Source organism: Lithobates pipiens, unplaced genomic scaffold (genome assembly GCF_037356315.1).
Source record: "Lithobates pipiens isolate NorthernLeopardFrog02 unplaced genomic scaffold, aLitPip1_a1.2 Scaffold_25, whole genome shotgun sequence".
Lineage (NCBI taxonomy): Eukaryota > Metazoa > Chordata > Amphibia > Anura > Ranidae > Lithobates > Lithobates pipiens.
The window spans coordinates 93,545,248-93,572,829 of record NW_027507787.1 but is presented as its reverse complement, the minus strand read 5'-3'; the positions used below and the strand labels follow the sequence as shown (position 1 = coordinate 93,572,829).

General features: G+C 43.6%; 1 protein-coding gene across 1 annotated transcript; it reads left to right on the top strand.

Moving 5' to 3' along the window:
• Positions 1-2,111: 2,111 nt before the first annotated feature.
• Positions 2,112-21,616, top strand: CCDC86 (coiled-coil domain containing 86). Its single transcript, XM_077454709.1, has 4 exons — positions 2,112-2,635; positions 6,211-6,340; positions 6,913-6,987; positions 21,195-21,616. Exons 1-4 carry the CDS (start codon positions 2,223-2,225, stop codon positions 21,351-21,353), a joined length of 777 nt encoding a protein of 258 aa, XP_077310835.1. The 5' UTR covers positions 2,112-2,222; the 3' UTR covers positions 21,354-21,616.
• The last annotated feature ends 5,966 nt before the right edge of the window (positions 21,617-27,582 follow it).

The window sequence follows — 27,582 nt, the reverse complement described above, 5'->3', positions numbered from 1 at the left end:
TATGTACCTAGTCCAGTCAGTTCGTCTCCCCAACCCCCACCCGTCATCCCCACCCCCACTCTAAACTACCATAAACCTTAGATATTAACCCGTCACCCCATATACCTAACCTGATAGCTCATAATGCCGAACTAATTCATCCGGCGTGCCTACCATACAACCACATTCATCCTCTACGAGTACCAGGAGATAAACAACAATTAGTAGGGATATGACTAGACGCTGTACTATGCGGGCCCTGTCACGTCCCTCAGATAGTTACCAATTCATACGAAAGTCCCCTCCCCTTCACAGTGAGTTCCCTTTAGGGGTGGTCGGATGCAGGGTGGACATGCATAGGGACACCCAAATGCCTCGTCAAACATCTCTGTCTCTCAAACAGAATCTGGAATCTGGGGTAAGATTGAATCATATTGTATCATAATCAATCACCCATACTCCGGTCTTGGACGAATAATTCTTATTTTATTTTATGTGCCACAAATATATACTAATACTTTGTTGAGTTAATCGTTTAATTCCTGGTCAAAATACCAATGTAAGACACTTTACTGTTATCGGTTTGTAACACATTACTGCATAATGCATGCTTTATTTTCTTTGTCTCACTGTGATTGTCATATGAAAAATCTCAATAAAACTTTTCTTGAAAAAAAAAAAAAGTTGTAACGACCGCCATTGTATTCACTAGGGTCTTTGCTAAAAAAAAAACATATATAATGTTTTGGGGTTCTATGTAATTTTCTAGCAAATAAATTATGATTTTTACATGTAGGAGAGAAATGTCAGAATTGTCCTGGGTGCTCCAGAACACTGGATGGCGCTCCCTGCATGTTGGGCCTCTGTATGTGGCCACACTGTGTAAAAGTCTCACACATGTGCGGTGCGAGATCGGTTGGTCTGATTGATGCCCCAGGCGGGCTGTAGAGGTGCGAGATCGGTTGGTCTATTTGATATCTTAGGCTTGCTGCGTCAATGAGAGCAGTTGGTCTATTTGATGCCTCAGGCTCGCTGCGGCGGTGCGAGATCGGTTGGTCTATTTGATGTCTTAGCCCCTGTACACACGGTCGGAGATTCTGCCAACCAAATCCGTCGGATTTTGTCCGTCGGATTTAGTCCGACGGATTGTGTCCGAAACTGTTGCATACACACGGTCGGACTAAGTTGTCGAAAAGTCAGATCTTTCAGAACGTGATGACGTAATTTCGTTACGTTGGGACTACATTCAGGCTAGTAGCCAATAGCTTTGATGTAGGAATTTGATCTGAGCATGCGTGGCACTTGGTCCGATCAAAATTCGCTACACATGATCGGAGTATGTCCGATCAAACCAGTTGGTCGGGAAATATTTCCAACATGTTGGAAAATTGGGTCCGACGGAGATTCGGACGGAATCAGTCTGATGCATACCACACACAGTCAGATTATCTTACGACGCGGTACGATAAGACGCATTCCGACGGATTCTCCGACCGTGTGTACAAGGCTTTAGGCTCGCTGCGTCAATGAGAGCAGTTGGTCTATTTGATGCCTCAGGCTTGCTGCGGCGGTGCGAGATCGGTTGGTCTATTTGATGTCTCAGGTGTGCTGTGGTGGTGAGAGCAGTTGGTCTATTTGATGCCTCAGGCTCGCTGCGGCGGTGCGAGATTGGTTGGTCTATTTGATGTCCCAGGCTCGCTGCGGCGGTGCGAGATTGGTTGGTCTATTTGATGTCTCATGCATGCTGTGGTGGTGAGAGCAGTTGGTCTATTTGATGCCTCAGGCTCGACGTGGAGTGTGCGAGATCGGTTGGTCTATTTGATGTCTTAGGCGCACCACGGCGGTGAGAACAGTTGGTCTATTTGATGCCTCACGCGCGCTCTTGCGGTGCGAGATCGGTTGGTCTATTCGATGCCTCAGTTACTCTGCGGCGGTGAGAGTAGTTGGTCTATATAATGTCTTTTACATGACAATCTTAACATTAAGATTCTGGTGCCCGCGCATGCGCAGTACAAGCGGTTGGAGTTTGTCATAGGTTGGAGATTATGACAGAACACCGGGTGTATCAATATGGCGCTCAGAAAGCGTCCACCGTTTCCTAGGAGTCGACGCTCTGTCCCGTTCGTACGTGTCTTGGCGTCATCACTTCGCGCCGCTGGAGGCGCATGTCTATTAACCACGTGTAGCTGCTGTAGTTTACGGCGAGCGCAGAGGGACAAGTGAGCGAAAAAGTCTTTACTGCAATGGAGGGGACGTGTAAAGCTACAGCTAGTGCTACTCCTTCGAGGAGAAGTAGAAGGAGAGGAACCCAGGAGGAGGAAGACAAAGCAGAAGAACATGGCGGGGTAGAGGTGGAGGGCATAGAAGGGGAGGACAAGGTAGAGAAGATGAGGGAAGAGTCTCAGGAGGGAGTAGAGGAGAAGGAGAATGTAGAGGAGATGGAGGAAGAGATAAATGACAAGACATCAGATGATCAGAAGGGGGCGTCCTCTTGTCACACAATTCTCACTGGGGGTAAGAGAGAGGCAGAGAGACCACTACAGGTCCAGACTGGACAAGACAAGGAGAAGAGTGCCCCCAAAAGGAAAAGTATCATAAAGCCTATCCCCCGGGGCAAGCCAAAATCTGGACGTGTGTGGAAGGAAAACAAGAAGAGGTGAGAGCGGTGTCTGCTATTATTAAACCCACACTCTGGGATAAAACTATTATTTCCCACCCCTCCCATGTATCTACCTTTAACCCATCCTCAGAGATTTCCTCCCTTGCCTTTGAAGCCAGATGTAATCCCTTAAGTCCCCCCCTCCAGGTCCCTCACCACCGCCACTTCCAGGTGACTGTGAATTCAGTAGTGTGATAGAGCTAGAAAAGGCTGGACATTCCCCTGTGATGATGATGGTCCCCTTCTGCATCCTGAGGGGGCCTCAATGCTGGGCATCCAATAGGAAGTGTCTGTCATGTGGACACATCCTTGTCATGAAGGACCAGCATAAAGTGTGGGCACAAGGGTATTTTATGTTCCAGCCCAGAGTTCAGCTTTAAAGAAGAACTCCAGAAATCATATTAGTTTAAACCAGCTTTTGTCAACCTTTTCAACACAGATGAACACTTGAGATAACTTTCCAGTCTCAGGAAACCCCTGCTAAAAATGACTACGGTATATCTACAGCTCATAATACATTAGTATGATGGTCAGTGAGAAGAATGATCCTTACACTTGTGGTCATTGGTAAAGGTTCCCTCCTTACAGATCGCTAAAAAGATCAATGGTGTCAGTGGAAACTTATCAGAGAGGCAGAAATGACTCATTACTCAACAATGAGAAGAGATCACTGCTCCGGGTGAGTGCATGGACCAACAATCCCTCCACAAGCTGACAGGTGCCCGCTTGGTTCATAATCACAGTAATCCAGAGGCAAAGAACAAAAGTTGCCCACACTCCCAACAGTGTAGTGGATAAAAAGATGTTTATTGAAGTCTTCCAACTTCAATAAACAAGCACATTGTTTTTATTATTACATTGTAATATAAAATGAAATTGTTCAACTCACCATAATGCAGAATTAGTGGGAGCCCTGAACGCGTCGCCTGCCGCCAGCTGCGGCTAGTCCCTTGCCATGTCGCCTGCCGCTAGCTGCGGCTTGTCCCTTGCCACGTGGCTTGTCACTTGCCATGCTGCCTGCAACCAGATGTGAATGGTCACTGCATTGGTGGCAGCACTGTTCCATTGAGCACAGAGGAAGGCCTCCATGCAGCAGTGAGTTCCAAGTGAGGGCAGGAGAGTGGTGATGCAGGGCAGGTGGTGAGAGATCTCTGCCCCCTGCCAAACATCTGACAGTGCGGCCTGGCTGCAGAGGGTGCACGGCACTGGGCCGTGGCCTGGGGGTTGGGGACCCCTGCAGTAAGTGACATCTTCTGGTGGGTGCTCAATTGACTCTCCACTCTCTGCACTGAACTTAGTACTTTCTTCTGCATCTCTTCCCACTCTGACAGGCTGCATTAATGAGCACTGACAGGCTTCACTGATAATAATGACACTGATCTGTGCCCTGATTATCAGTGTAGATAGCTCTTGTGTGGAAATGTATAGTCTCTTGCTGACAACATGGGAGGTGAGAAGACAACTGATAATCAGCAAATTCCTATTTGCACTGTAATCAGCTGGGATTGGACACAGCTGGGCACATGGTAAAGAGCCACTATGATTGGCTGTTTACCCCGATCTGTGATCCGGACACAGTGATCACAGATGTCTGCCGATGCGTGTCGCAGGGGGCACACATGAAGACATCCATAGACTCCCTCCCGACAATGTAAGTCCACGCTGTAGCCATCTTTTGGCTACAAAGCAGGCGGGAGGTGGTTAAAGTAATGGAGTTCATCTTTAAAGTTGCAGTTTTCAGTAAAACACTCGGTGAGCCTGCCATGAAGGCCTCTGTTCAGGCACTTCCTGTTATGGGGTGACAGCAAGCAGCAATACTGACGCACATTGCACAAGCATGTTCCACTATTTTCTCTACCAAGAAGCCGGTTTAGAGTAACAATGTGTAGTGAATGCTGGAGGGTTTTTTGCATAAAGATTTTATTGAGAAAATACAGAGTTAGTATATACAACCATAGCTCAGTGAGCCCGTTTTTATCAAAATATATACGACTACAATTCAGTCAAATAGAAACGTTTTGAATCTGGGTTAAAAACTTGAGTTTTTACATGGGAAGGATGGGGGGGGGGGGGGGGTAAATGGATCCGTTTTTCAGGTGGACCCAGTCGGACCATCCATTGCACGTGTCTGCTCACACCGCCGACATCCAATCTGCTAAAACCGGACAAATGGGGATCCTTTTCCCATTTGTCGATTGGATCGGATGCTGTCTGATGTAATGATGTAAATGGACACGCGGCCCCTTTACATCTGACCGGCCGGCTATAGAGGTAAGTGGGCTGTGTCCGCTCTGCATAACCGGAGCAGACATGGACCTGTCATCTGCCTGCTCAGCGGGGGATCAGTGGACCGATTCCCTGCTGAGCAGTTCAATCCACTTGCTTTGTCACAATGTCGTGGTGTTCTGGCATCTTCTAAAACTTTGTTGTGTAGTCAAGGCTCCTTTAGAGATTGTGCATGGAATCCTGTGCCCATAGGTTGACGATTTATCACCTTGGTTCCATCTGAATTGTATAAAACTGAAATTTAATCAAGTGGACTTTCTGCAGATAGTTGCATTGTCATGGATTGCTTCTTTTCAATTAAAGCAGTATTGCATGCAAAAGCAAACATTTTTTATTATATTGTGGCTTACTAATTCTTAGATGGTGGCAGGTGATGGCTGCATTAGTGTTTTTTTTTTTTTTTTTTTTTTTGCTTGCTTTCTTCTGTTTTAATCTAGTGAGCAATACATCAAGTCCTGTTTTTCAAAAGCACAGGCTCTCCAGCAGAATTATCAGTTTACGCGGATGGGACAAACCATTTAACACTGGCAGCGGTGATTAAAATGATCATCTTTTATTAATCTAAAATGGGGCTCGACAAAACCCCAGCGCCAGGCCGTATTTTCGACTAGAATTAGCGACCTGGCGCCTTGGGCAGCACAGCTGGGGGTATCCTGTCTCCTAAGAGGGAAAAACTGTTTGCTGTAACTGTTTATAAAGTGTGAGCTTCAGTTTTAGTGTATTTAAAGCAGAGTTCCGCTTAAAAAGGAAAAAAAAAGTTTAAGTCAGTAGCTACACACCACTTATGATACTTTTCTCCCTCCATGCATTGCATTGTGTGACTGGAGGAGAAGCATTTAAATGACAGAATCCCCACAATCTATTGACAGAATGTGCTGCATTGTGGGAGAATGGATTTTTGCAGAGGGGCTGGCGAGCGCTTGGCTTCTGAGGCCAGGTTCACATATGTGCGGCCGTGGTTTCCAGCATGGGATCTGGGGCGTTTCTTCTGTTCACCGATTCAGGTCCTGAATTCGCACCTGAACTGGACCCAAAAAACGCACAGGACCCTTTTGGAATTCGCACCGTACATGTGTGAAACGGCTCCATTGAGATCTGGTCACACTCGTGTGTCATGCGAATTGATGTGGTAAAAACTGCATCCAATTTGCACATATGTAAACCCAGCCTCAGACTAGCATCAGCGGCTGTTAACTCTCATCTCACATCTAAACGAATGTGTTTGCTGTATACTTGAAGCAATTGCATTCTTTTTGTCATTTGTAAAGCATTTCTTTATTGCCTAGGTTCTCTGAAATGGTAAAAGACCGCCCGCTCCGCACATCCTGGGAGCTGAAAATGAAGGATCGTCAGGAAAAGAAGTTGCTCAAAAGTTTAGCCCAACAGTTAAAAGATGAAAAAAAGCAAGAAAAAGAAGTAAGTCTAGAGGAAAAACATGCACTGAACTCTCTATGCAAATACAGACTTTATGAAAGCCTGAGAATAGGCATCTCCTGCCTTTCTTTGAGTTGACATTGGCACTGTGGACAGGGTGTGTCTGTTCTAATATTACAGATATTCTCTTCCCTGTATTAGAAAAGACACACCCTGTCCACAGTCACCCCTTTTATAACAAAGACACCCCAGATATAATACAGATATTCTCTTTCCTGTATATCTGGGGTGTCTTTGTTATAAAAGGGGTGACTGTGGTTAGGGGGGTGTCTGTTCTAATACAGGGAAGAAAATGTCTGTTTTGTATTTTGGGGTGTCTATGCTATACTGTAGGGGGAAAAGGGCCTGCAAGAACCAGGAAGAGACAGCAGCAGAGAAATATCAAGTCTCTTCTCTGCTACAGGGTTTACTGTGCAAATCTCAAAACTGGATAAACAAAAATACATTCCATTGGCAGGTTAAATGGCTCCCATATATGTATTTAACCTGTGTGTTTAGTGGTTTGCCTGGAGTTCAGTTTTTGGGTGGTTGACACTTCTCTTGTTTATGTGCAGGAAAAGAGGAAGAGGCGAGAGGAGAATTTGAGACGCCGCCAGGAAAATGAGCGCAAAGCGGAAATTGTGCAAGTGGTACGTGTGGATTTTTTTTTTTTCTTTTGTGGAAAGCTGCACTTGCATAACACTCTTGTAGCTAACAGGTGCATATGATGGCTGAGCGGAACCAAAAAAAAGTTTTAATCGTTTGACACTTTTGAGCTGTGCTCCCACTCAGAATGATATAGAGAAAGGGGCAAAAACAGAACATAAGAGGGTTTCAGGCAGTCTTCACATTGACTAAAGCTGGCCCTGTGTACATGATGGCAGAAATAAGCAACAATAAAATAAGTCCTCCTGAAGTATTCAATTTAGGGAATGGCTCAAAACTCTAAAGCTTTTTTGTTCTGTAGCTTTTAATGGCCTGGCTGTTTAAATGTTATCTATTAACAATTAGACAAATGTTATCCTGCGCTAAAAGTGCTCCAGAGATTGGAAAAGAAAACAATAAAAACAAGAACTGCTAGCAGCAATCGCCAAGGTTCAAACACAATAAAATATATCCTAATAAAATAACCAAAATGCGTAGGAGTGTCATATTTAAATTAATAAATCTTTCAAATAACGTGCCAATAAAATTAAAGGGGGGGGGTATGGTGTGTCCTTAAGTCCAAAATTTGTCAGGAATCTTCTGAGAGGTTATCCACCTGTCACCACAGATCCACACTGCACCGTCTAACAATGCTTTAGGGACCAATCCCAACTGGATGAATGGTAACCACACTGAATCCAGGCTAGCAAAAAATGGCATAGCACTGCTCAGATCCACAGTAAATGCCTCCATACGTATATTGGACAGGGTCACTTTCACAAAAAGAGGAGAGCAAAGGAGACTACCAATAGTGAATTATGTTCCAATGTGATTTATTAATGGTTAAGGCATATACTCAAAAGCAAAGATGAGATAAAAGCATATAATGGACACTCGCTGATTCTCAGGACAGGATTGATGATCACCCCTGCCCTGCGTGTTTCAAAGAAAGATAGGTTAGTGTTAGAGAGTTGATGTGAGGGTGCACCTATCTAACCCTGTAAAGAAGAAATAGTTACACATACCCCTTTTGCCAATCCAACTCGATCCCAAGCTGTCAGCATTGTCTTAGCTGTGGAGGCGGGTGCAGAGGACACAGCCAACAGAAGCCCTGTAGTATGTCTGTGGTTGACATTACTCCCCATTTATTTCACATCCCTTGTTGGCTGTGTCCTCTGCAGAGCTTCTGCTGCTGGAGATTGGATCTGCTTTAGAAAATACTGTATACTGATTTCTTCTTTCCAGGGCTAGATAGGTTAGGCTTATATCGTGGATGTTTGTAGATGTAGCGATTTTAGTGTTAGGGTGAACTTATCCTTTAATTCTTGAAGATGGGAGGACAATTTATTCACCCAGAATTATTAGATCGCCAGGCTGTGTCTGCGTCTACCATTGATAGTCTTTGCAGGTGGAGGAGGATTGTTTTAAAACTGATTCCAATAATTCAGAAGGGGGCACCAGAGTCATATCTTTTTGTTGAGTCATTTGAATATTTGGCTAGTGTTGACAGTTCCCCCGAATAGATTATATGTTCTGGGGTTGCTTTTTTTTTTAATTACCCCATTTATGCTTCAAATGCTTAGAAGAATATTCTCGAGGCAGAGTTCCCCATATTGGGAAAACAACCTACACTGCATCTGGGAAATGGCAACACATTTTGAGGGTCCTCATTCTGAGTTTTAAATGTTTGACAGCCACAGTTTTTAAACTAACAACTCACGGTTCCTGATCATCTAATCACCGTGAGCGTTATATAATCATATTAAAGTGGATGTAAAAAATAAAAAAAAATTTGGTCTGGCACAATATAGAGTATGGGATTTCAGATCAGATGTGCCCAGTCTTGCCACAAAGAGTTAATCCAGCTTTGCGCAATCCTCATCTATTTTTTTTTTTTTTTTTTTTTTTGTTCGTGAAATAAAACAGACAAATTGTGAAATCTTTGTCTGTTCTTCCCCCTTGCTGTGATTGACAGGTGATTTACATATCTCGTGCACTAGCCTAAGACATGCATTATTTATTTTATTTTTTTTTAATTCCCACCCCCCACTCCTTTCTTCAGCAGCTCTGCAAGGATTGGCTGTTCCACACCTCAGCATGATTTGGCATGCTGAAGTCATGTGGGGACTTTTCTGGGTTTTGACTGGATGTAGTGATCATAGCAGAAGTTCAGTGTAAGAAATACACAGGAGAAAATGCATGTTGATAAGGGGAGTGTAGAGGTGGGCGGGGAGTCTGACATCACGCCTCCACCCACTGAGCCCTGGAAAACAGACTCTCCCACAATCTGCAGTTTTTCAGGTCTCGTAGCGGACAGAGGGGAGACATTTGGCAGATAAGTATACATGCAAGAGGCATCTATATCCTTCTAGATAACCAATATTGCAGTAGTTTAGAAAGGATGAGAGTGGCCTTACATCCACTTTAACCACTTCAGCCCTGGACCAATTTTCAGCCTAAGGACCAGAGTTCTTTTTACAATTTCGCACTGCACTGCTTTAACTGGTAATTGCGCGGTCATGCAATGTTGTACCCAAACAAAATTTGCGTCCTTTTCTTCCCACAAATAGAGCTTTCTTTTGATGGTATTTGATTGCCTCTGCGATTTTTTTATTTTTTGCGATATAAATTGAAAGACCGAAAATTTGGAGAATTTTTTTCTACTTTTTGTTATAAGAAAAATCGAATAAACTAAATTTTAGTCATACATTTAGGGCAAAATTTATTCAGCCACATGTCTTTAGTAAAAAAAAATGTCAATAAGCGTATATTGGTTTGCACAAAAGTTATTGCGTCTACAAACTAGAGTACGTTTTCTGGAATTTACACAGCTTTTAATTTACGACTGCCTATCTCATTTCTTGAGGTGCTAAAATGGCAGGGCAGTACAACCCCCCCCCCCAATGACCCCATTTTGTAAAGTAGACACCCCAAGGAAATTGCTGAGGGGCATGTTGAGTCCATGGAATATATATATTTTTTTTTTTTTTTTTGTCCCAAGTGATTGAATAATGACACACACAAAAAAAAAAGTTTACAAAAAGTTGTCACTAAATTTTATATATTGCTCATACATGCCACAGTTATATGTGGAATTGCACCCCAAAATATATTCTGCTGCTTCTCCTGAGTACGGGGATACCACATATGTGGGACTTTTTGGGAGTCTAGCTGCGTACGGCACCCTGAAAACCAATCACTGCCTTCAGGGTTTCTAAGGGTGCAAATTTTTCACTCCTCACTACCTATCAGTTTCGTAGGCCATAAAATGCCAAAATAGCACAACCCCCAAATGACCCCATTTTGGAAAGTAGACACCCCAAGCTATTTACTGAGAGGCATGTTGAGTCCATGAAATATTTTATATTTTGCCACAAGTTGCAGGAATATTTTTTTTTTTTTTTTGCACAAAGTTGTCACTAAAGGATATATTGCTCACACATGCTGTGGGAATAAGTCAAATTATACTCCAAAATAAATTCTGCTGCTTCTCCCGAGTACGGGGATACCACATGTGGGGGACTTTTTGGGAGCCTAGCCATGTATGGGACCCGAAAACCAAGCACTGTCTTCCGGATTTAAATATAAAATGCTACCAAAAAAAGCTGTTAGCGATCGCAGGGATCAGGCCTGACTCTGCGATCGCTGCAGTTATGTGTTTAGTGTTTTGTAAGTGACAGTGATCGATCGATACTGCACTTGGGTGGGCTGGGCGGAGGGGCAAAACGCAGGTGCTAGCAGGTATCTGGGCTGATCCCGCTAACAATGCGTTTTTTTTGGAACCCTAAACTGCTGGGGACGCTAGTATAGATCTGATCAGATATTGATCTGTTCAGATTCTATACCACTACGGGAGGTTTATGCTTTGCGTGTGGGTGTTAGCGGTACTGGCACTAACCTAGCGCTGCCTGGGGCGACGCAGACCCTGACCCTAAAACCTAATTGATATCACACGCTGGGTGATCAGGGGGATAAACCTTTATTGGGTAATAAATGGTGGGTGCCATGATGCTATAAAAAGCAAACTAACCAGAGTCACCCGTAACACTTATACGGTGATCACCGGTGAAAGGGTTAACTAGAGGCAATCAGTGTGTTCAAATTTTAGTTTAGGTAGTATATGGGGGTCCCTGGCGCTATATAAAAACGTGACAGGGAACCTAAATAACTGGCTAACCAGCGTCACCAGTGACACTTATACTGTGATCGCTGGTGAAAGGGTTAACTAGGGCAATCAGGGGGTTAAAACCATTATTGGGTAGTATATGGGGATACCTAGCACTATAAAAACCTGGCGGTGAACCTAAAAAAAATAACTAGCTACCTAGCGACACTTGTGACACTAATGCAGCGATCAGAAAAACGATCGCTTAGTGACACTGGCAAAAGGGGGTGAAAGGGTTAACTCTAAGGGCAATCAGGGGGTTAAACCTTTATTGGGGGGGGTGGTAGGGGGCTACCCTGAACCTAACACTAACTGCCCTGACAGTTTTTACTGTCACAACTGACACTGAATGCAGTGATCAGTAAATAAATGATCACTGACACTGTGACTGGGGGGGGTTGTGTGCCTATGTGTTAGTGTAGTGTTGGTGCACACTTACTGTGTCCTCTCCTCATAGTCCGGTCAATAAGACCACCCCGAGGAGAATGACATCACTTCCTCCCTGCCTGTGTTTACTATACACAGTGGGAGGAAGCTTCTCATTCGCCAGGAGCGATCGAGAGGGGATGGCCAGAAACCAACAGCCATCCCCTCATCCTGGATCGCTCCTGAAGCTCCCCGATCAGACCCCCCACCCGCTGGAAGGCAAGCACGTACATGTACGTGCTTGTGCCTGTACATGCCATTGTGATGACGTACATTGGCATGCGGCGGTCCTTAAGTGGTTAAGGGGTACAATCACCATGCATAAAATGAAACGATGAACTAGCTTGAAAACCCTCCCTGCCCCCCAGGTCTGCTGCACGTAGCTGGTTCGGTACCACTTTACCCCCATCACTGCTTATCATGATTCTACAGAATTTGAGTGCGTGGCTCATTTAAATGACTGACTAGGGTGCAGTAGCTCTTGGACTCAGCTAAAGGCAGCAGGGATGAGGGGGCGGGGAGGCTAGGGGTGGTTTTTGGACTTCACTTTGTAAATTCTGCTAGAAATCTATTGCATTTGTAAAATCTTGTACTCTGTCTGTTAAGTTTGCATTGTTCCTAGTTCTCCACAGAATACCCCCTCCTCTGAAAATTAGTATAGGGGAAAGTGTTCTGTAGTGTCAACACTGTTTTCTATCCTTGGGTGGCAATGTTGCTCCTCCAAAGATACAGTACAAAGAGTGTTGTCACTCCAACACAGAAAGTGTGTTCATTGCAGAATCATAAGGTGAAAGAACAAAAAAAGCCTGAAAGAAAACCTATAATACAGCTACCACATCCAATAACTGGTAAGATGCAATATATTCCGATTTTTGTCCTTTGGTTTAATTACTTGAAATGGATAAAGTGAATGCATAATTATTGAACGCTGCTAAACTTGGGTCTTGTCCTCTAGATTTCAATAACCTCTGGCCATAATAGGGTTGATTGAGTAATTTAAACCAAGACTTGGTTATATTTTTTTTTTTATCATACTTCCCAGGACACATATTGTCTTCATCCAATATGATAAATTATGCTGCCACTTTTTGGTGATTAGACACAAAAAAGACAAGCATTCACTGCACAGGCGTGACCCCTCCTAGCTAGGAATAGCTTCAGTGTTGTGTTTTTTTTTCTTTATTATTATTATTATTATTATTATTATTATTATTATTATTATTATTATTTTATTTTTTTTATATTGTCTTAACGATGGTCATTTCTGTGCAGTTTCTGTAAAAAAATAATGTTTAGTGTCTTAAGATTTCCATCTGCGAGTAGGAGTCTGGCTTAATCTGGATCTGTTGGCTATGGCTAGCCACCAAGAGGAATGATATCCAGGCTATATTCTGGGCACACGTCGACAGCCTGTAACATGGCCATCTGGCACTGGCCTCTGCTGGTTTGCAAGGGAATATATCATTTCACAGGGTCCCGTTACGCAGAGTCCTATATAGGTCCTTGGTAGCATTTGCCAGCCAAGTTGGGTGATGTTTGGAATATACCCCCAACTGCAGAAGAGGTTGTTGCCCACCCACATCCTGGAATTCAGGGTGATTCGTCTGGCCCCATTGTATTGGTTGGTGCAATTGAAGGGCCTCCCTGTATGGGTAAAGGTAGAGAGTGCCATGACAATGGTGTACATAATTCATCAGAGAGACACCAGGAGTCAGGCCACTTAAGGGGAGATGGATGTCATTCTGCCCTCCACATTGGATCATCTATCCTTTTTACAGTTGCTGACTTTAACGGCTTGACTGTTTTAAATCATGAGGAACATGCACTTATCCAATTCACAAGATTTACCATCAGACTTGGAAATCTTATTTATTTTCTTACATCAGGGGACACAGAGCCATAGTACTTACTATGTGGGTCATAGGGCCACTGATAGGTGATGGACACTGGCACGCCTTAAGGCAAGAAGTGTACTCCCTATATAACCCCTCCCGCTACTGGAAGTCCTCAGTTTATTTTTTATTTTATTTTTTGCCAGTGTCTAAGGTGTTGGTCACGAGTAAAGATGTGCTGTACTGAGCTCCACTGGAGCAATCCTTGCTGGGGCTAACCATGCTGACCGGATCAGATGTCCTTTCATGGGCTAACGGAATGGTACCCGGGCCTCATGTTTGAAGAAACAAGGTTTTGCTTCCGAATGCTTCTCTTTTTAGAGGGATCCAGTACTTTTTGGTAGCAAGGCAATAAAGTTTTTACTGGCAGGGTGCTGTTGCAGGTCCAGGATTGTGGGTAACCTCTAGGTTCCCCTGTTCCTGAAGGTTTCGGAGCCCACCGTGAAGGGTGAAGATTGGGTTTATCTCAGATAACCCTGCTGCGAGGAAAGGCAAGGGAGAGTTTCTTAAGAATTTCTCCTTTTGTGTATAATGTTGTCATGCCTATGTGTCACCACTGGGGGCGGTATTGAGCACTCACTGCCTTCATTTCTCCTCTCCTCCGGCCACAAGCAGATCCTCCGTTAAGAAAGTGGGGTCTAGTTCTTGGGGGTGCAGGAGGAGAACTACCGTGTGGCCGCTCAGTGGAGGATTTACTCCAACCCCCCCCCCCCCCCATCAGCTGTTTCACAGGACGCCAGAGTCTGCTGCTCGTGCGGGAAGACCCTTTCCTTTGAAGGGGGGGGGGTCTTAATTCATGCTGGGGGCCACACGTGGAGGAAGTTGTTAAAGTGCTGTTAGTGTAGTTGCTGCCTGGCTGTGGAGGGACACATGAGCAGGAGGTTGGGTGGATTCAGGTTTGGTGACACAGGCATTCCCTTTGACACATTGTACTTTACCAGGCTAGGTATTAATAGCAGCTAATTGCGCTGGACTATAATCTAGCAGTGTACATTCCTTTGCTGGTAGTGCCCTGCTTTGTGCTTCAGGCTATAAGTGGTAAAGGAACTCCGCTAAGGGTTCTAAAGGGTCAGGGGTTTCACAACAAACTAAATCCATTCCCAAAAGAATGTCCTCCTCCTCTGGGAGTGATGCGGCTGGTCAGATTGAGCAGTCAGGGGAAACTGGTTGCAGCTGCACTGGACAATTCACCCCCTGTATATATCGCACATAATTTTTTATTTTTTTTTTTTTTTTTTTTTTTCTTCTACCATTTGTAATTTGGAGAAGATTGATGCTATATCTCCCCATAGTGGGGGTCAAACGTAGCAGATCCCCCCCCCCCCCCCCCCATCTAGTGCTCAGGACCCTCTTATTGGGATTCAGGAGGCTGGGGATCAGGTAGATCTTCCCAAAGATTTGGAAGATACTTATTTATCCTCTTCCAAGGATCCTAATATAGAAGATAGAGTAACATCACAAGACAGGTTGCTTGTGCACTGTCTTACTAAATTGGTTCCTTTCCTATTCATGCATGGCTAAAGAAGCTCATGTATGCTGAATGGGAACATCCGGATCAACAATATTATCCTCCTAAGAGATTCTCCACACTTTATCCTATGGAAAAGGATTTCTATAAAAAAAAAAAAATGGGGGGGGGGGGGGGGGGGGGTTGGTCCAGCGATTGATGCTGCAATCGCCTCAGTGAACAAGAATCTCAATGTCCGGTGGGTAATGCACTAATCTTAAAGGATCCAACAGATAAAAAGTTGGAACTTCTTTCTAAAAGCCATATGTCTTTAGCAAGTTCAGTAGCTCAGCCATTTCTTGCCACAATTGGTGTATCCCAGTCCATTAAGGAACAGTTTGTGGAGATACTTAAAATTCTGCCTGATCAGCAGGCCCAGCAATGGGCTGGTGTATCAGACGCACTGTTTCACAGTAGATGGTATGAAAGATTCTATCATTCAAGCCTCACGGCTTATGCTTGGACTAGTTCATTCTCTGAGTTCTATGGCTGAAAAATTGGTCAGCCGAAGCACCGTGTAAAAAGCTCTTAGCCAGTTTCCCTTTTCATGGTCTGGATAAATACATCCAAAGGATCTCCAACGGGAAAAGCTCTCATTTACCAGTAAAGAAGAGGTTCAAACATTTCTCCTTTTTAAACGTGCTGCCTCACCTGTGCCTGGGGCATCAGCCTTTAGGCAGTCTCAATGGTCTCAACCGTCAGGTTCAAGGGAAAGACCCCAAGGGCGGCACCAGGTCAGAAGAGATCATGGGGCAGAAAGCCCACAAAGCAGAATGCTAAAGCCTCCTTTATGAAGGGGCGCCCCGCTCACTCGGGTGGGGGGAAGGCTCCTGCAATTCTCAAGGATCTGGCAGGAACAATGTCAAGACAGATGGGTGGCTTCTGCAGTTTCTCTAGGTTACAAACTAGAGTTCCGAGAGTTTCCGTCTCCTCATTTTCTAAGGTCAAATGTTCCCAAGGACCCAGAGAAAAAGCCTTTCTAGCTCTGGATCATCTATTCTCCCAGTCGGTGATATCAGAGGTCCCATTAGTGGAACAGGGCACAGGTTTTTATTCAAACCTTTTCAGTTCCAAAACCAAACGGAGCGGTAAGACCCATTCTAGATCTCAAAGATCTGAATCGGCACTTAAACATCTGATCCTTTCTCATGGAGTCAATCCGATCAGTTGTTTCCATCCTACAAGGAGGGGAGTTTTTGGCTTCTATCGATATCAAAGATGCTCATCTCCACGTGCCAATATTTCCCGCTCACCAGAAATTTCTGCGCTTCGTAATAGAAAATCATCATTTTCAGTTTGGCCCTGCCGTTTGGTCTAGCCACAGCACCATGAGTTTTCTCAAATTCTGGCACCTCCTTTAGCCAGATTAACCACTTCGCACCCAGGCCAATTCTGACATTTCTCTCCTACATGTAAAATTCAAATTTTTTTTTGCTAGAAAATTACATAGAACCCCCAAACATTATATATGTTTTTTTAGCAAAGACCCTAGAGAATACAATGGCGGTCATTGCAACTTTTTATCTCGCACGGTATTTGCGCAGCAATTTTTCGAACGCGTTTTTTTCAGAAAAAAAACTGTTTCGTGCTTAAAAAAACAAAACAAAAAAACAGTAAAGTTAGCCCATTTTTTTTGCATAATGTGAAAGAGGAGGATACGCCGAGTAAATAGATACCCAACATGTCACGCTTCAAAATTGCTCGTGGAATGGCGCCAAACTTTGGTATTTAAAAATCCCCATAGGCAACGCTTTAAATTTTTTTTACTGGTTACATATTTTGGGTTACAGAGGAGGTCTAGGGCTAGAATTATTGCTCTCGCTCTAACGTTCGCGGTGATACCTCACATGTGTGGTTTGAACACCGTTTTCATATGTGGGTGGGACTTACGTATGCGTTCGCTTCTGTGTGCAAGCTCACGGGGACAGGGGCGCTTTAAATTCGATCGTTCTTATGGTGTAGGGAATCGCCGGCTGAAAATATCTGTGGCCTCAGGCATCATTTAGATATAACCACCGAAACCCCATGACGTCAATAGACGTAGTGTGGGAACCAAGTGGTTAAGGGCTCAATGCATAAGGGTCCTAGCCTATTTAGACAATTTACTTTTAATTTTAATGGATCATTCAGTCTGAGAATGTCTCAGTCTGAGAGTCCGGTCACAGCTGTAAACTACCTGGAATATCTTGGTTGTATACTCAACCTAGAAAAATCCTCCTTAAAACCATCAAGGAGATTACAGTATTTGGGGCTGGTCATAGATCCTGTATAGAAAAAGGTATTCTTACCCCAGGCAAGAATCAGTTCCATTATAGGACTAATTCAACTCATCAAAGCAAACCTTCCATTCGGTTGTGCGTGAGGTTGTTGGGGGGGGGGGGGGGGGGGGGGGGGGGAATTGGTGGCCTCCTTCGAGGCCGTCCCTTACGCACAGTTTCATTCCAGGCTGCATCAAAGCACCATCCTGTCGGCCTGGAACAAAAAGGTTCAGGCCTTGGATTTTCCAATACGCTTGGCTCCCGACGTACGTCAGAGCTTAAATTTGTGGTTGATATCCAGCAACCTCCAAAAGGGAAAATCGTTTCTTCCAGTTTCCTGGAAAGTGATGACAACAGATGCCAGCCTTTTAGGCTGGGGTGCAGTCCTGGAAGAAGATTCTGTCCAGGGGAGATGGTCCAAGTTAGAGAGGACCTTGCCTATCGAGATTCGGGCAGTACGTCTGGCCCTAAAGTCTTGGACGGTCAGACTAAGGGATTGTCCTGTCAGGATTTAGTCCGACAATGCCACGGCTGTAGCTTACATCAATCACCAAGGGGGCGCGAGAAGTCGTGCTGCCGAAAAAGAGGTGAATCGTGTGCTAGCTTGGGCAGAACACAACATTGCTTGCCTGTCGGCAATATTCATTCCAGGAATACTTAAGTCTCCAACAATTATTTCTGGGGGAATGGCCTGTTCACCCTGACATCTTCCTAGCGATATATCAAGAGATGGGGTACTCCGGACGTAGACCGGTTTGCATCCAGGTTCAACAACAAGGTCGACAACTTTGTGTTGAACGAGGGATCTGATAGCATGCGGAACAGACTCGTTAGTCTTCCCGTGCGATCAGTTTCCACTGATCTGTTTTTCCTCCAGTTCTGCTACTTCTGCGTCTTCGCAGGAGCAAAAGGAGGTAATTCTGGTGGCCCAGAAGATTGGTTTGCTGAGATCATAAAGATGGCAGTAGGAGTCACTTGGACTCTGCCATTATTGCCAGTCCTTCTCGCACAAGGTCCAGTATTCCATCCTACCTTACAGACGCTAACTTTAACGGTTTGGCTATTGAGACCCACATTCTAAAGGCTTGGGGGTTGTCTCCTTCGGTAGTGTCTAACTTGATATAATGCCAGGAAGCCGGCTTCCAGAATCCTTTTACTATAGAGTCCGGAAGGCATATGTTTCTTGGTGTGGATCCAGGGGTTGGCAACCCAGGAAATATGTCATGGGTAGGATCCTTGATTTCCTGCAAAAGGTATTAGAAATAAAGCTGGCCTTGAGTACTATCAAAGGCCAGATCTCAGCCTTGTCAGTATTTTTTCAACGGCCTCTTGCTTCCCACTCTTTGGTGTGTGGCTTTCTTCAGGGGGTACCACAGATTAAAGCCCCTATCAAGGCACCTCTAAATCCTTGGGATTTAAATTTTGGTCTCTGCTTTGCAGAATCAGCCGTTTGGGCCTTTTACGAGAAATTCCCTTGGTTCTTTTGACTAGAAAGATCTTTCTGGTTGCCATTTCTTCTGCTAGAAGAGTATCGGAACTAGCGGCTGTCTTGTAAAGCGCCATATTTGATCATGCTTAAGGTGGTTTTACTTCCTCGTCCTGACTTCCTACCAAAGGTGGTGACAGGTTTTCATTTAAACCAAGATATTCTTCCTCCTTTCTTCCCAGAGCCTCAATCTAGGTAAGAGAAGGTACTACATTCCCTTGATGTAGTAAGAGCGATCAGAGTCTATTTAAAGGTGACCGCTCAGATTCGCAAAACAGATGTTTTATTTATACTGCCAGAAGGTCCAAAATTGGAACAGGCAGCATCAAAATCTACTATTTCCAAATGGATTTGTCATTATTCAGGCTTATGGCTTAAAGAAGAAAATTCCTCCTTTTCATGTTAAAGCACACTCAACCCGGGCGATTAGTGCCTCTTGGGCGGTGCATAATCAGGCCTTTTATGGCTCAGATCTGTAAGGCTGCAACTTCAGTTTTTAAACATTTACCAGATTTTATCAAATCGATGTTAAAGGTCATGAGGATATTGCCTTTGGGCGCAGTGTACTGCAGCCTGCAGTATGAGTCCTCTGGCCTCCTTTTTGCCCTACTTTTTTTGTTGTGTATCCCTCCCTTTAGTTGCCATTGCTATGGGACATCCCACATAGTAAGTACCACGACTCTGTGTCCCCTGATGTAAGAAAAGGAAACAGAGGATTTTTATAACAGCTTACCTGTAAGATTCCTTTCTTTGATGTACATCAGGTGACACAGACGTCCCCCCACCACCCCTCCTTCTTGGTATACACTTTTATTGCTTGGCTACAAAACTGAGGACTCCCAGGAGTGGGAGGGGTTATATAGGGAGTATACTTCTTGCCTTAGGGCGTGCCAGTGTCCATCACCTATCAGTAGCCCTTTTACCCACATAGTAAGTACTATGGCTCTGTGTCCCCTGATGTACATCAAAGAAAAGGATTTTACAGGTAAGCTGTTATAAAAATCCTGTTTTTGCCTGGTTTAAGGCCCGGGGACTTCATCCCATGTAGTGGGCCACATCCTAGCATATCTCCTATCTGGACCAGGTACTTGAGTACAATCAAGAATCGGATATTGGTCTTGGAGGTTCTTTTTCCGAGACCATTGGTTTGCATTCTTTGGTGCATGCCTTTTGTACAAGGGGTCATGCAAATTGTTCCCACAGGCAGGACTCTGTTCCCTCGCTGGGTACTGGGTGTACAGAAATCTGTTTGAACCTATCCTGAAATGGAAGGTTGTTTTTCTGGTTCCAGCTACTTCAGCTCTTCAAATAAAGACTGGCTGCTCTGTTCCTGGTAATCCATCTTGACAAGGTGGTCTTGCAGACTCCACTGTCTTCTTGGTGATGGTTCATTCCTCCAGGAGTGTTGGTGCTCCTGGGCTGTTCAATATCAAGCTTCAATAGCTCAAGTTTGTAAGGCTGGCAGGTTGACCTTTTGGGCCTCTACAGACGCAGCCTTTGCTCGGCATGTTTTTCAACCTGCTGTGTGAGTCTAACTCAGAGGCGTCAACTCCATTTCATTGTGGGCCACATCAGCATTCTGGTTGTCTTCAAAGGACTAGTTGTACAGAGACTTTAAATTAATGCAGGGCTTTCTTTCTAAAAAAAAAAAAAGTTAAATAAAGGTGCAGGAACTCAACCACGCTCTCGATAGTGCAATAGGGCCATGCTCATCGTTCAAACAGTGGGAGGATACTAAAGGGGCAATAAATACTAGGAGTGCATTATGTGGAGCTCAGGGGTGCTCTACATGCTAGGGTTTAGGGGTTTGCTATGCATAGTCTGCAGGAATCTGCTCTTTCACTGGCTGTTCACATCTTACTCCCACCCCCTCCCCCTGAGTGCGAGGGCCACATGAAATGGCCTTGAGGGCCAGATTCGGCCTGCGGGCCTTGTGTTTGACATGTGTTCTAACCTGTTCTAATTTGGCTGTTTGGGGTCTTTTGGCTTGTTGCTATCCCCTCATATTCAGTGCTTTGGGACATCCCCATCATAAAGGCATGAAGATGCCCTGGGGTGTACAATAAAGAGTGGTGTACTGGAAAAAAAAATTAAAAAATGTTACAGATAAATCACAGGACTCAGACCCCACCCCTTTTCCTTGTGTTCCTGGCATGATATGAAAACTGAAGCCTAGCTGAGGGGGGTTATGCCTGGGTGGGGATTTCCTGTCTTTATTTTTGCCAGTGCTATCTAGTGGCAGCATAACCATAATGATGTGAAGATGTTCTATGATTTACGCCAAGAAAGGGATTTTACAAGTAAACCAAAAATCCAATTTTTTGTTGTACTGAACTTGGGGTATATTTTGTTTGTGTGGGGTTTTATTTTTTTTTTTTTTATTTTTTCCAGGTCTGCTTTTAACTGTTTATTAAATTCGATTTTTTTTTTTTTTTTTTTATTTATTTATTTTTTTTTTTTTGTTCCTTTACCATTTAGATACGCAACCCAGCTAAGCTGAAGCGAGCCCGCAAGAAGCAGTTACGGAATATCGAGAAGAGAGACACACTTATGATGTCCCAGGCTGGAAAGGAGCTGTCACAGAAAAAGACGGCACCTACAAAGGCTGCAGGAAAAAATACATCTGCTACTAGCTGAGAGACACTTCAATAGACTGCCCTCTAAATCCTTTAAAAGCCTTAAAATGGTCACATGCTGACTCATCCATGATCACAGATGCAGATAAATCCAAGATCGGTTCGCAGCCTTCACTTCTCTACATTGGAGAGGAAGAACTCAAAGCGGAATTCATGTTCTGTGATGTTTTAAAACAATATTATGGTACCTCGCCTGGCACATTTTAGTTTGTATGTTTTTTGCTAAGGGAAGCTGTAAGGAAATATACAATGAATTACACACCAGGAACTTGTTTGATGTTTGTCTGCAGCCTTGTTACTGTTCAGCCTTTCTCTGCCTCTTCTGTGGCTGGAACCTGGATGTTCTATAGCTGCTTACTTTGTTAAATTACTGGCCAGTGACGTGTTAAAGCATACCACAGGGTTGGAGGTCTGCTAAGTTCCAGGATGTATGCGCCACGCTTAATTTATCCATTCATGGCCAACATAAACAGGAGCTTTTATGAAGCATTCTAATATGAATGCTGCAGGAGTTGACTGTCTGATTCTTTTAGTTGCTGGATAAATGTGTATAGTGGAAAACCTTTAATGATTGCTGTTTTTAAAAGTATGATTCCCATTGCATTTGTATTATGCCAAGAAACGTGATAAATTCATTATTAGTCCGATACCTAAAAGGTGTGTTATATAGCTGCCAACAGCTTCTCTAGAAAGAACCTGTAAGTGACGAGAAATTTTTCACTTCTGGTTTCTGCTGTCACTTTCCCTGGCCGCTGTGGTCAAGAAAGATAATGGAGCTGCAAACAGCTCCGTCAGCTTAAGTGGTGTGCAGGGGAGACATCAAAAAGATCCCTGATGTCTCATTAAAGTGAACCTTTCATAGAAAAACCTCCGGGGGTGCCTATGTATGGAAACATAGATTGCATTACAAATGTTACATATCCCCTAACTCACTGGAGTGAGAGCAATAAATATAGGGGCATCGTTCATGGTTAACTCGGAACTTATGACTTGGAAGGACTTTTAACCACTTCCATACTGGGCCAATTGTAGCATTCCTGTAAAAATCATATTTTTGCTCGAAAATTACTCAGAACTCCCAAATATTTTATATAGGGAATAAAATGGTGGTTGCTGCGCAACAAACAAATTTCAACAATTTTTGAAATGCAAATTTTTTTGGGGGGAGGGGCGGGGGGGAGAGACATTCATGAATTGTGATGTGAAAGATGCTACGCTGAGTAAATGGATACCCAACATTGCTCGCTTTAAAATTGCGCACTCTCGTGAAATGGCGCCAAACTTCTGTACTTAAAAATCTCTGTAGGCTATGCTTTAAAAGTGTTAACAGTTTGCCAGTTTAGAGTTGGAGGTCTTGTGCTAGAATTATTTCTCTCGCCTTACCATTCGCGGCGATAACTTGCATGTGTGATTTACTTATGTGGGCATGACCTACATATGCATTTGTTTCTGCTTTTGAGCATGAGGGGATGGGGACACTTTAAAAACGTAATTAAAAAAAAAAAAAAAAAAATTTAAATCCATCTCAGGCTTTCCAACAAAAGAAATGGCAGTGTTTACATTTGCCAGAGCTGGATATGACCTCTCGACATTGCTTTCGACCTCCTGAGGGTCATAGGGATGGCCTAGGACCATCTGGTTGTCCCATCCCGCTGTCTGTAAAAACAATCAAGTGGCTAAACCAGGGCTCGACAAAACCCGGGCGCCAGGTCGCATTTGTGACTAGAATTAGCGACCTGGCGCCTTGGGCAGCACAGCTGGGGGTATTCTGTCTCTGTAACCCCCCCCCCCACCCCGGGGTGATCGCGTCGGGCCGTTCCGCCGTCGGCCAGTAATTGAGGCCGCGGCTTTGAGGCCTTCTGCGGTCCTATGAATTTGGCGCCCTCTTGTGGTGGCCGTTGGTATGGCAACCAGCAATGTTTCATTGCCTGCCTATTTCCTTCCCTTTTTTATTTAGAACCCCCTAACACGCACACACGCACACACACACGCACACACACACGCACACACACACGCACACACACACACACACACACACACACACCCACACACACACACCCCCTATAACACCCTAGAGTATAAAATGGTGGTCATTGCAATACTGTCTGTGTCACAGTATTTGCGCAGTAATAATTTAATAAAAAAATAAGACAACAGTAAAGTTAGCCCAATTTTTTTTTTATATTGTGAAAGATAATGTTACGCCGAGTAAATTGATACCCAACATGCCATGCTTCAAAATTGCGCCCACTCATGGAATTGCGACAGACCCTTTAAAATTCTACAGGTTGCACGTTGTGAGTTACAGAGGAGGTCTAGGGCTAGAATTATTGCTCTCGCTCTACTGATTACGGCGATACCTCACGTGTGGTTTGAACACTGCTTTAATATGCTGGCAGGACAGGGCGCGTTTAAAAAAAAAAAATCTTATTAACTTTTATTTTTTTCACTGTTCTTTTAAAAAAAAAAGTCACTTTTTTATTCCTATTACAAGGAATGTAAAAATCCCTTGTAATAGAAAAAAAGCATGATAGGTCCTCTTAAATATGAGATCTGGGGTCAGGAAGACCTCAATCTCATATTTACACTAAAATGCAATTTAAAAAACAAATTGTCATTTGAAAATAAATAAAATGTCTAAGAGCTATGGGCAATGACTTGGAGACAGGTGGGGGGTGGGGTGTCTGGGCTATCTTCCTCTCACTCGTCTCCATGTCAGGCCAGGGACAGGTCTGGATCGCCGTTATGGACCTGGCTCCTAACTTTTTTTTTTAGCTGGCTCCTAGATTGCAAGCAAATTTGTCAAGCCCTGGGCTAAACAGCCACTGTGATTGCTTTTACATATGAAGGAATTGTTGGCTTAAAAAAAAAAAAAAATAATCTGTAGCTGCGGGCCTTATTCAGATATCTCCTCTCAAAAACAAGGATGTCATATGATGTCCTACGGGCGGGAAGTGGTTAGGACATGGTGTGTGGAAAATTTTGGGTACGGAAGTACATTATTTGTTTTTATGGGCATGTAATTTTATGGTATGACATGTTGGCTATCTATTTATACAATGCCACCTATTTTTTATTTTTTTTTTTCTATATTTTACCAAAAATTGCATTTGTGTGCACTGCAATTGGTGTATTGTTAATGAAAATTTGACACGCGTCCTGAATTTGGTGGTGCAGCGGTTCTTGACCAGGTAACCAGGCTTGCAGGAACTCATGAGGCAGTCTGTGGTCATTTCCATTGGTCCTACAATGCCAGTGCTTGGCTGGCTAACATTCAAAGGGAATGCAACCTGCCCACCAACTGCCTCATTTGTGACATGCCCACCATGTGGAACTCAATGTTGGCAATGCTGCAGCGGCTGCATACAGTGGAGGACCATCAATGAGTACCTGTGTGAGTATGGACCAGGACAGGGAGCTTGGCTTCTTTTCGCTAAGCCAGTGGCTACTGCTCAAGGATGCATGCACTGTCCTGTCACCATTTGAAGAGGCAACAAGAATGGCGAACAGTGACAGTGCATGCATCAGTTACACGGTCCCTCTAGTCTTCCTGTTGGAGCACACGCTTTGTGGAATCATGGACAGGGCACTTGAGGCAGAACAGTGGGAGGAAGAGGAGGACTTCCTTATCTCTCAAGGCCCCCTTTATGCAGATAGCATTCCTGCGGGCCTGCTATACACACAGGATGGGGAGGATTGTGTCAGCATTGATGTAGAGGATAATACTAAGCTGCAGTCTTCACGGTATTGTTTTCAGTCCCCACAAACCCAAGGAGGTTACAATTTCTTGGTACTGGACAATGTGTTGCTGAGGCTTCGTTCAGTCAGAGGAAGAGCGGTGGAGAAGGTGGCTGGCTGACTGATGCCTTTTAAACAATTTTTAAGTAGTCAGTGCCAAGGTCTGATCGGTTCAGGCAACCATCACCAGCATCTGCATTACAGGAATATCTAAAGGCCAGGGCACACTTGGAGACCTTTCCAACAGAGAATCCACTGGGTTATTGGGTCTTGAGGATGGACCACTGGCCAGAACTTGCTCAATATGCAATTGAGCTACTGGCCTGCCCTGCATCCAGCGTGCTTTCTAAACGCTTATTCAGTGCTGCTGGAGGGTTTGTAACGGATCAAAGAGTGCGCCTGTCCAGACTCCGTTGATAGGCTCACATTCATGAAAATTAATCCGTTCTGGATCAGCAGCTATCAAGCGCCTGATACTGATAGAACTTTCTATGGATGTGGGATCCCTTGAAGACTGCCTATGCTGACTATCCTATTCCTCCTCAATCTAGCTTTCAACAATATTTTTGGTTTAGGGCACCACCACCTAAGGCCCAATTTTTCTGCCCCTGTTCAACAGGGGCATTTAATTACAAGCCTTGATATAATATTTTACAGCAGGGCCTGTTCCTGCGCCCAACAAGAGCAACGGTGAGGGCTTACAGTGTTCTGGTACCATCAACACCTAAGGCCCAATTTTCTGAAGAGTATATAGAACAAGCCGTATTTGTGTGTGTGTGTGTGTGTGTGTGTGTATGTATGTATGTATATATATATATATATATATATATATATATATTGCTGTTCAGAGTATCTAGTGCCTGGGGGACCCCCATGCCATTTTTGAAAAAAAATTGGGTGCGGGGTTCCCCTTAATATCAATACCAGACCTTGAAGGGCCTGGTATGGATTTGGGGGTGACATCTAAGTGTTTCTGAAAGCCAGAAGGTTGGCGCTTTAAATTAAATTAGGTTTGAGGCATGTATGTGATTAATTATTTAATTTTGTAGAAAAAAAAAAATTGAACATTTTCCAAGAGTCCATACTTTTTGCCAAGGGTTGTATTATCCAATCTCTGAGTCAGACCAATTGTTTGAATGGAGCATACCAAATATCCATCCAGTCCAGATAACTGTCTGCTGAAGTCGTGAGTAAGCTGCAGGTATCTGAATAGTGGGATGGAACATTATATTTTGACCGTAAGCGAGAAAAAGACATCAGCTCTGCACTAGCTACTATGTATGAGAAGTACTGTGCTACATTAACCAGAAATTGCGCAGTCATGCAACACTATATGCAAATTAGATTTTATATAAGTTTTAAACACGAATAGAACTTTCTTTTGTTTGTATTTAATCCCCACTAGGTTTTTTATTTTTTGCTATATGAACAGAAAAATAAAAAGGTTTTCTTAGTATCTATTATAAAATTTTGCAAACAATGATCTTTCTTTAATGGTAAATGGTTATTCCTGCGCTCCTCCTAGTGAAAACTATTTAATTGAATAGCTGCATACACCGATATGGACCAAACCGTGTCCAATAGGAAGAATTTATGGGGAAAGTTGGTGTCGCGCTATTCTTACTATATTGTAAGAGAGGGGCTATTACACCACCTGCTCTATCTAATAAAAATAACCCTCAAATAGTATATAGGGCAAATACGTTATTTGAGCGTGCAATAAACTCTTGAGGATTCTTTGTGACTAAAAATTAATTCTAGTGCGGATATTTATAAAGGAAATATCATAAAATAAGGTGCCAAAGAAATAAGGATAATAAAATACACTATGAGAATCTGTAAACACACCTAAAGAGGTGCTAACCCCCAGCATTGTTGGGTGTATACGAATTCCCAAAGGGTGTATTCGTATTAAATATTATCACATTGAAATCCAAAGGAAACAAAAAGGTAAAAAAATAAACAATAAGTAAACACACTACAGAGGCAGCTTATGCATGCATAGAACACTACAAGTGTTAGACTGTATGTGTTTCAATAGCATTAATATCCCGTGAAAGAAAATACCAAGTGCTCATATGTGTGTGTGTGTCTCTGTGTGTGTCTGTGTGCGTGTTTTTGTGTGTGTCTGTGTGCGTGTGTGTGTGTCATAGTGCAGCTACTCCAATAAACGAAACAAAACCAGAATCTTTCTGCTTGCATCCTATATTGCCTGGTATTGGCTAATAATGTAAACAATAGTGGTATATAGCAGCATTAAAATTAAATAAAGTGCCAAAAATGAATATAAAGTGCACAGTGACAGATTGTAAACACCCTACAGAGGTGTTAACACACAAAAGTATTCAATGTGAAATATTGAGTATCAAACTCAAAATTGAAGTCCCATAAAGTGATATATGTAAAAAATATATATCAAATATTTAAAAAAAGAAAATTGAAACAAAAGTGAATGCACTCCAGAGACAAATTGTATATGTGAAAACTTCAAT